This window comes from Argentina silus (genome assembly GCF_951799395.1).
Source record: "Argentina silus genome assembly, chromosome: 9".
NCBI classification, from domain to species: Eukaryota; Metazoa; Chordata; class Actinopteri; order Argentiniformes; family Argentinidae; genus Argentina; species Argentina silus.
The window spans coordinates 11,659,370-11,669,165 of record NC_139663.1 but is presented as its reverse complement, the minus strand read 5'-3'; the positions used below and the strand labels follow the sequence as shown (position 1 = coordinate 11,669,165).

The 9,796-nt window shown below is 47.4% G+C and overlaps 1 protein-coding gene across 1 annotated transcript in view; it reads left to right on the top strand.

Moving 5' to 3' along the window:
* LOC310809298 (protein shisa-9) overlaps nucleotides 1–5,303 on the top strand; it is a gene marked incomplete at both ends in the record, with an annotated part of 51,170 nt that extends 45,867 nt beyond the window's left edge. Inside the window, one exon of the mRNA XM_083676493.1 lies at nucleotides 4,714–5,303. Within this exon, the coding sequence (XP_083532619.1) occupies nucleotides 4,714–5,303 (590 nt within the window). The remainder of the gene's footprint in view (nucleotides 1–4,713) is intronic.
* Between the last annotated feature and the right edge of the window lie 4,493 nt (nucleotides 5,304–9,796).

Genomic DNA, 9,796 nt, shown 5'->3' with positions numbered 1-9,796 from the left:
TCTGTCTAGTTCTCCTATCGTAAACGCACCAACGCCGGGGAGTGAAGCGGCCCATCTTATTATTCTGCTCACTGATTAAATAAGCTTGATTGCACCCAGGGACCTTCAATAGAAAAGCCAATGGATTCATAAGACGTTGTCATTGACATTTTGCTGTAAAATTGCTTAAAATTACATTTCCATTTCAGTTGTGATGCAAGACACTTTCCTTCATGGTCATATCTATTTCTGTTTGATGATTGTACGTTTAATAACTTCAAACTCCCTCTCACCAGTTGGACCCTAAACAGAATGCATAAGTGGGGGTGACTTGGTCTGCGTTTTTTTAATGTAGTCACTTTTAATTGAGCCGCATTCATTTTTCAGGGCTCTCTCACATCACACACACAGCTGTACAGCCGCACACACACACGCACACATGCACACACACACACACACACACATGCACACACACACACACACACACACACACACACACACACACACACACACACACATATGCACAAACACACACACAAACACACACACACACACACACACACACAAACATATGCATGCGCACACACACAAACACACACATGCACACACGCAAGCACGCACGCATGCACGCACACACACACACACACACACTCACATACACACACACTTCTTATAACACAGTAGGTCCTCCGTAGCATGGATGCCATGTCTGATGCCAGCTGGGGCACGGGTGCTCTGGCACTACAGGTTGGCATGCTCCCTCAACGGGTCGTTGACAAGGGCACGCCTCGCGGCTGGTGCTGGACCACGGGCAGGAGCTTTGTATTTACATTCTCTGCATCTCATTTGAATCCAATTGATCTTCAGAAGAGAGCGAGTCTGTATTTCTTTCCCTCCCCCCAGGGGCTCATCACTTCTTCCTGTTTCACAAAACAGAGCGAACAGCCGTATGGTCCTGGGGACACAAACGTATGAAATACACACGCACACACACGCACACACACGCATATGCACACATACGCTCACAAATGCTCACAGATGGCCGCACGAGCAGAAAAACAGTTTGACGCACGAGATGGCTCTAAACTATGGCAACGACACAGGAAAAGACATGAGAGGACGTTGAAGTAGAGAGATGAAACACACACACACACACACACACACTTACAAACACACACACGCACACATACACACACACACTCTTCTCACACTCTTTACACACAGCCAGCAGCTGAGTTTGGCTAGGCTTGTTACCTGTCTCATCTCTTCACACGTGATTTCAGCCCACCAGCAGGGCAATAAACAAAACTACAGGTCACCACTCACTCCCTGTGTGGGCAAAGTCATTGGGAGGACAGAGTGCTGATCACAAGGCCCCGGCCCTGGCGCCAGCTTACCTCTGCCAGGTGTACCAGCAGGTCCTTGGACCAGCTTCCTCAAATCCCTGTATCTTAATTAAACCCTAACGACCTGAGAACATCCGCCATAGGGCACTGAGGGGTGGTGAGAGAACAGAGGAAGAGACGGAGAGGGCGAGAAATGGACGGAGAGGGCAGAGAGTCTCCTGCCGCCCGCCTCCCGTGTGGGCGCATATGCTCTCGCGCCGCCGCGCTTCCTGTGCAGCCTGGCTGGGGTGCGGCGGAGATACTCCCTGTGACGACGTCGCAACTCCGAGGTCACTTTTGTTCAAAGCTCACGCAGGAAGTGTAGTGGAATTGGGTAGTACTGTACGTGATTTCAAGCAGAGCTGTTGAGTACAAAGGGAAAGAGCTGCAACGTTGCGTGCATCTCAATAATCTCCTTCTCTTCATCTGCACTGACTTTTAACACACGATAAGTGAAAGCAATATGGACAAATCATCATTATCCATCCATTGCAGGTAGGTGAAGGAAAAGAGACAAGGGGCCACTTCAGACTACTGAGCTTCACCCCCCCCCTAGTCTTTTTCCAATGTATCATTTTGTCATGTTCCCCACCGCGCAAATTAAAGAGTAGCATCCATTACACCAGTGGATGCAGGTGGAGGTAGAGGACGGGCTCATTGTAATGCATGGAACGGAAAGAGGAATGGTCTCAAACACGTGGAATGAAATGAGGAACGGTATGAAGCACCCTGCCTGCCCTCCAAATGACTGTGGATCAATGGACGTCATCTCCAGTATTATAATGAATGACTTGGCACCTGCAAGACTGCGCTATTCTTTATCTAAATCACGTGACGGGTCTTTATACACTGGCAGGGTCTGGAATCAAGCAGCTTATTCCCTTTCAGAAAAAGAAGAATGTATGTAAATGTATTCGTTGTTGTGTACACCGTGACGCTGGCATCATAGCCGTCTAAACCCTGGCATGTGTGCCAAACTTGGCATGCTCAGCAACATGAAAGCAGGCCTCTTTTCAGAGCCACCATCATTATCAACATAATAGCTGTTTAATGCCTCCTGCTTGAAGAATCTCCCACAATTGCAGTGATTTGGCCGTTTGAAATAGCTTCATTTGTATGCTTCAGTTCCTCTGTTTCGAAGGAAGTGAGGACTTCCCTTAACAAAGGAGACACTCAGTGCTCTATGTTCTGTATTGAAATGCAATTTACCTCCGTTAATAGTGCACATGGTATGGGTGTTGTTTGATCTTCAAGATGTCCAGTTATGGAGTCTGGCCATTGACTACGTTAGCTTTGAGGGGCAATGTACCGTAAGCATACTTTAGACTATGAGCACAACTCATGCTATGATCATAGTGTTCATGGGGAGAGTGAGAGGATGTGAGACTATGATCTTGACTTTCTCTAAAACCTTAGGCTCATTTGTAAGCCTGAATATTCTGTATTTATGGAGTTTGTGTAATACAGTATAGTCTCTGCTAGGCTAGAGCTTCTCCTACATCATCTAGAACACTCAATGGAAAGGGTTCAGCATGGAACCCAAAAGGGTTCTACATGGAACCCAAAAGGTTCTACTGTACATGCAACCAAAATTGGTTCTTCAAAGGGTTCCTCTACAGGGACAAATGAAGAACCTTTTGGAACCCTTTTTTCTAAGAGTGTAGGGGAAGCTCTAGCCTAGCTGATCTCGAGTTAGGATTCCACCCTTACTAAAGATAAAACTCAACTTGCTGCTTGGCTGCTTAATGTTCTGACTTGAAAGGGTATACCCTTTGCTAGTGTGTGCATTCATACATGTATTCATGCATCTTACACACACACACACACACACACACACACACACACACACACACATACACACACGGTCCACAGTGGCTGTCAGCAGCTGTGTCTTCTCTACTCGTGGTTCTCAATCGATAGTGAAAGGAAGACCAGGGCGGTTAGACTTGGGGTGAGGCGGGGGGGAGAGGTGGATGGGAGGAGGGGATGAAACAAACAAACAATAACAACCAGGAGAATGTTGTTGTTTTTTCCTTTTTCTATACCAACGAAAAAAGGGAAAGAAAAAGACAACAGTGAGGCAAACAAGGTTGTTAGTGTCTGAGGGCTGTGGGGCTGGGGGCTGTGACCTCACAGAGCAGAGCAGCACTCAGGGCTCTCGCGCTAATCTGACACGACACTACAAACCCGCTCTATTTTTACTCCACTCAAAACTCCCGCTTATCCGCCAGTCGCTGCTGCTTTTTTTATCCTTTTTTTCTTTTTTCCTCTCCTTTCTTTTCATTCACTGTCGACGGTGAGGGGCCTCAGGCATTTTAGCCCCCCCCTCCTTCCATCCCTCTCTCCTCTCCTTCACCGTGAACCAAAGCCCCTACAGGTGCCGTTGTATACTCAGCACAGCTCCACTTCCATTTGCATTCTAGGTTTACCTGACAGGTTGCAAGTTTAGGGAGGGGATGATGGTTGGGTGATGGTGTGTGTGTGTGTGTGTGTGTGTGTGTAGGTGTGTGCGTGCGAGCGAGCGTGCGGGCGGGCGGGCGGGTGTGTGTGTGTGTGTGTGTGTCTGTGTGTGTGTGTGTGGTGTGAAGCTACAGGTTGCACATAGTACATTGCGTAAGAGGAAGCCAAGGGCAGGATGAGAGGTGTCTCACCTTGGTTCCTCTCTCCACAGTGACACCAGGCTGGCTTAGAAACACTATGGTGGCTTTTATTTCTACTAACCAGAAATCTGTTATTGTTGGGATAAGATCAGATTGGGAATAGGGGGATGAAGCTCCAAGCCTCTAGTAATGACATGGCTGATAAATTACAAATTACAAATCTGTGATAAACCTACAGCATGACCTTGTGTGTCATTAATGACGTTGTTAAAGTATTATTACAACGTCATTACTTATGTGGTACAACAAAAGACATTTCCTAATTCATATTCTATCCTATATTACGCCATTCTATTCTATTCTCAATAGGAGCCATCTTTAAAGGTGCAATCTGTAATTCAAACAACAACAAAGCGGCTCCCTGCTGCTAGCTGCTAGAGCGCTGAGCGTCCAGAGACAGCGCTGTGCTCAGCTTTTTGAACTAAAAAGTGGACACGGCCCCTGACAGTTGATCTGAGCTCATGAGGCATTTATAAGTTATACTCTTCAATAATCTATGGCTATTTATTATTAATGGCTATATATAATTAATTTATATGTAAAAAAAAGTCAAAAAATGCATGTACCAATTACAGATTGCCCCTTTAAGGACCAACAGGTTAAGTGGGGCCAGGTCTTGAATATGAAATGTAAACTGCTTTCTTCTCTCTCTCCTCCACATCTTTCACTCTTCCCCTTCCTCTCTGCAGACACGGCAGCCAGAGACTACTACAAGAGCTACCCCATGGTGGACTACGTCCACCACCAGCCCTCGCCCCCCACCTTCCAGCCAATCGCCTTCCACCCCAAGGACAAGCCCTTCCTCCCCCCACCAGACATCCACGCCCCCCTGGCCATCACCATCACGGCCGCCCAGCTCCCCAAGCCCAAGATCTCCAAGACCAACACCCACCCGCTCACCTCCAGCTCAGCCTTCAAAGTCTGGGACCCCAGTAAGAGCCATACCCAGCACCCTGCAGCCCACATCGGGCAGCCTCAGCAGCAGCATCAGCATACGCAGCTACACCAACAGCAGCAGCTCCACCAGCAGCAGCAGCTCCACCAGCAGCAGCAGCAGCTCCACCAGCAGCAGCAGCTGCACCAGCATCAGCAACATCAGCAGCATCAGCAGCTACATCAACAGAACAGCAGGCGCCAGGCTTACTCAAACAAGCGGCAGTTCAGCATCGAGACGCTCCCTGAGCTGTTCACCCAGCCCATGGCCTACGGACAGTCTCCCCGCATGCACCCCAAACACAAGGGGCTGCCCACCAACAGCAAGACAGAGGTCACGGTCTGAGCATGGATGTTTGCAGAGCAGGGGAGCCAGAGAGTATACAGTAGTCTATGGGAGCAACTAAGGCCTTTGGGTGTGATGATGCAACCTTTTGTTAAGAATCAATGTGAATGGCTCTAAAAGGGGGACAAAGACAAGCATCTGTACTTGTGTCTATCTTTCGCTGTTTTAATTCCAGGTCTTCTGTGTTGTTGATAATGTATACTGTGTGTGTGTGTAACATCTACTGAAGGTAACGGTCAGATGACGCTTGGTGAATCACTCTCTCTCTCTCTAAACCTAGTTCCCCTTCGTATCCCAGCATCCTCTCTGTTTTTGCCAATCTCTCTCCTCCTCTCACCCCCCCTGGCACCACGACGCTACTCTCCCCCCTCCTCTCCTCCTCCTCTCCCCCGTCTACACACACTCTCTGCCTGTGTGTTCGCAGGCTGTCAGGCTGGAACACATAGGAGCGGCACCCCCAGGACCCTTCACATCAGCAAGGACAATGCCATTGTGTTGTCAGCTCCCATCACCCTCCACCCAGAACAGAGTGAGATATCATTCTGGCAAATCTATACCAGAGAGGGAAGGAGAGAGGGAGAGAGGGAGAGAGGGAGAGAGAGAGAGAGAAAATAAAAGTAAGACAGAGAGAGAAAGACAGACGGTGGGATACAGGGAAAAGGGGGGCCTGTTGACTCATCTCATCCTTGAGCAAAAGGCAGGAAAGAGGAAGTGGACTGGACAGACGATTGGTGCGCCACAAGCAGCACCCCTCCTATTGGTCACCTGCTGGAGGAACCCTGGAGCAGCTTTAGACCCCCCACTGGTCCACAGAACTGGAGGAATCTCACCCTCCTGTCCACAGAACTGGAGGAATCTCACCCTCCTGTCCACAGAACTGGAGGAATCTCACCGAGCGGTTCTAAGGAGGAACGTTAATGTCAGCGTCTCACACTGTTGTTGTGTTGTGTTGTTTGTTTGTTTACTAAAGCGGTGAGCTGGTGACATATACATTGAAAAGGGCAAATGGCACAGGTATCACCGAGGGCACTGAGCATCCAGCCGTATGTGTCTGTGAAACATCAACGGGTGGGGCCAGGTGCTGGTCGCCAGGGACAACAGGCACCAGAGCAGATGAGCCGGCTGGCGCCCTCAGACAGGGGGGTGGGATGGGGGGTAGGGGAGGGGTGGTTGTAAGACACTGTGTCCAGGTTACGATGTCAAAAGCAAAACTGGAATTGGAGGTGTGAAACAAAGGTCATTGATCTTTACAGAGGCACTTTGTCCAGCTGTTGGAGGGATTGTCTTAAAATGAATGCAGGAGAAATCATATACAGAATATTGTAGACGTGTGACTTCCAAACTGGCAGCAAATTCATGTGATGCATGCATATATTACTGTAATATTAAAATAGGCTTTAATATGATTATTTGTTTTGAATGCAGGTGTACAGTTAAGGTTCCTCTGTATGTAATGAATCACTTTAAATGCAGGGGTTGATGCTAGAGGCTAACATAAGAGAGAGAATCCTCACCAAGCAGGATTATATTCAACAGTCAAACTGAGGGAGAGGAGAGTTACGCATCCTGACTTGTTAAAATGTTAACACTTAACCTCAATGTGCTGTATTTGCATGGAAAACTGATACCAACTATGTCCACACTAAGCCCCATCCTTCACTCCACATTTCCATGGACTCTCCCATAAATTAACCAAGACTCCAAGCTTATCATAAGTAAACAAGTAACGCCCCAGTGCATACAGAACACCCAGAGCATGCTGCACAAGACAGGTGGATCCCAACGGAGAGGTGGCCGTCATTCTGACTAGGGTCACACACCATTTACTGCTCGTCCCTCCCCACCTCCCACTACCCGGCCCTCCTGCCTATCCCTGACATCCACCAGACTCCCTCCCCCCTCCCTCAGTGCTCCTGTGCCCATGGTGAGTTGAATGATGGAGGGAGCCTCCAGTGTTCAGCCCCTGCATGGTCTTCCAAGCTGTTCCCAGCCAGGGGACTCCCTGCCTCCACACAGTAGGGTGTAGCTATAATTAATGACAGACGATCCACAGCATGGCAGGCCCAGACCAACTCTCTCTCTCTCTCTCTCATACATACTGTATATACACAGATACACACACACACACACACACACACACACACATACACACACACACACTTGTGCGTGCACACACACACTCACACATACACACACACACGCAAACATAGTCGCACACACACACACACATGCTCGTGCGAGCCCACACACACACACACATGCATGCACATGCGTTCGCACACACACAGGCGTGCATGAGCAGGGGCTTTGCAGTGTTAGATTATTCACATTTGGAGATATGCAATTATTATATACTGTACCAAGTGGGTCTTGGGTAGCCTATATCATAGCTAGATATGAATAGAACTTCATAGGACATTCTTAAATGTGTACACAGTACTTACTTACAATAGGTGAAACCATACAGTATATCTTGCATTTAAGATAATAAAGACTGGTTCTATTTTACATTTTAATGGTGGATTTTAGGAGAGCAAAAGAGCTACTGTATCGTCCATACGTCAAGAATGTGAAAAAGCTGTTATATAATCTATGTAAGACCCACTTGGAGTTGTTTGCATGTTTTTGTGTTGGGGATCAAAAGCTGGTCATAAATAGAGAAGCATTGGGATATGCAGCGTATAAATATGCATCATGCACATCTGCACACAGTAGCTATACAATATACAACTTGCATGGCTCTTCACTTGCCTCTCTCTAGTTCAACCAGCTGTGTTCCATGTCCTACAGTATATTACCCTTGACAATGGGGTTTTATACAGTGATGCTTCCAAGCTTAAAAGCCCCACCATATATAATCTATGGACTCTCTCCTTCATCATTCAATATTATGCATTAAGGGTTGAGAACAAGCAATGGATGTGTGCAAGTAACAAGCAATATGTTCTGTCTGCAAAGCAATAAGGATCCATCTGGGAGTCAGACCGCACTCCCTGGAACCCTCCTGAGGTTTTTTGTCTGCGGGGGCTTAGAGAGGGATGAGATAGGAGAAGAGATGCATGTACACACTGAGTTCTCTTTTTACTATATCTGGACCTTCTGAAGGATGGTTTGGACTATTCTCTGAAAAACCAGTCTACTCAGCTTCTTCTTTTATAAAATCTCTCTCTCCACTTCTCTGGTTGATGTTGAAACGAGGCACATGAGTCAGGTGACATCAACGGATCAAAACTCTGAGAGCTCTAACTGCTCAGTAAACTAGCTCTACTGGCACATTATGACTCTTATAGACACAATTCAAGAAAGGCTATACAAAAGAAAATACAAAAACAGTACTTGGCAGTTGAGTTACAGTATGTCATGGCTGGACCTACAAAAGTGGACACTTCTTTAACCCCCATCTGAGCTCTACTGGCTGGAGGTGTTGGGATCTTCTTGTTAATGCTAGCTGAGTAAGGCTAGCTGAGAATGGCTAGGTTAGCAAGACTGCTGTTGTTATGATACTGTATGAGGATACTTACTTTGGTAAACGCAGACTCCAGGGAGTCTCCCTCAGCAAGCTGAGCTTATGGGACCCTTCAAGGACAAACAGAACCTGAGGCCAGACTGACAGCAAGACAGCACCAGGATGGCACCAGGCTGAAAACTTCTTGCCTCCTCAAACAAAATGAAGCTCTACGATTGGCTGAGAGATTCCTCCCTCCTCTCTAACCTCCCCTTCGTCCTGTGGGAGCGTCGCCACACAGGCGTGCGACTGATGGAAGCTGGACAAGACTGCTGATTACTCTAAACAGTGACACCTTCTATTAGTATCACTTTCCCCGTGATGGGCCTTTTTGGCCTCCAGGTATGCCTGCGTCTCTGTTGTGCTGGACTATGCACAGTGAATCCTACACCATTGCTGTCACGAGCCCTCCAACTTCGGAACACTTCAGTCTGCATAACATTGAACAGTTGATAGCTAATTCAATCTCTTGAGAAAGGTTCTCTGGCCTAAAGTTTTGCCTCAGTCTCTCTCAACACTGGACGATGTACAGTAACAACGCGACACATCAGCTTGGTAGAGGAGCTAGGAGGTGTACGTCTTTCGGACGACGTCCGCTCAGCGGTGGTAGGTGCAGGACCAAAAGCATTCCTAATCAGAAGAAACTGAGTACACCTAACTGATGCATCCAAACAGTAGGAATGCTGTCAGTCTGTTGTGGAAAACATCAGATTAGCGTGCTATACTCAATCTCTGCTGATTACGCTACATGGCACCCTCTCAAAAGAGCTGAATGACTGTTCTTTGAAAAACTTCCTTCAACGCAAGTATTCTACAAAGGTGATCTGAATGCAACCTGGTAGACATACTTGGGTCCATCCTTAGCAATATATTGTGTATGAATCTTTTTTTTTTTTTGTACTGTGTTCGGGTTTGAAGTTCTGTCAAAAATGTAGCGTTTGACTGATGAAAGATGAAGTGCTTCCAGATTTTAAACTCGAGGCCACGC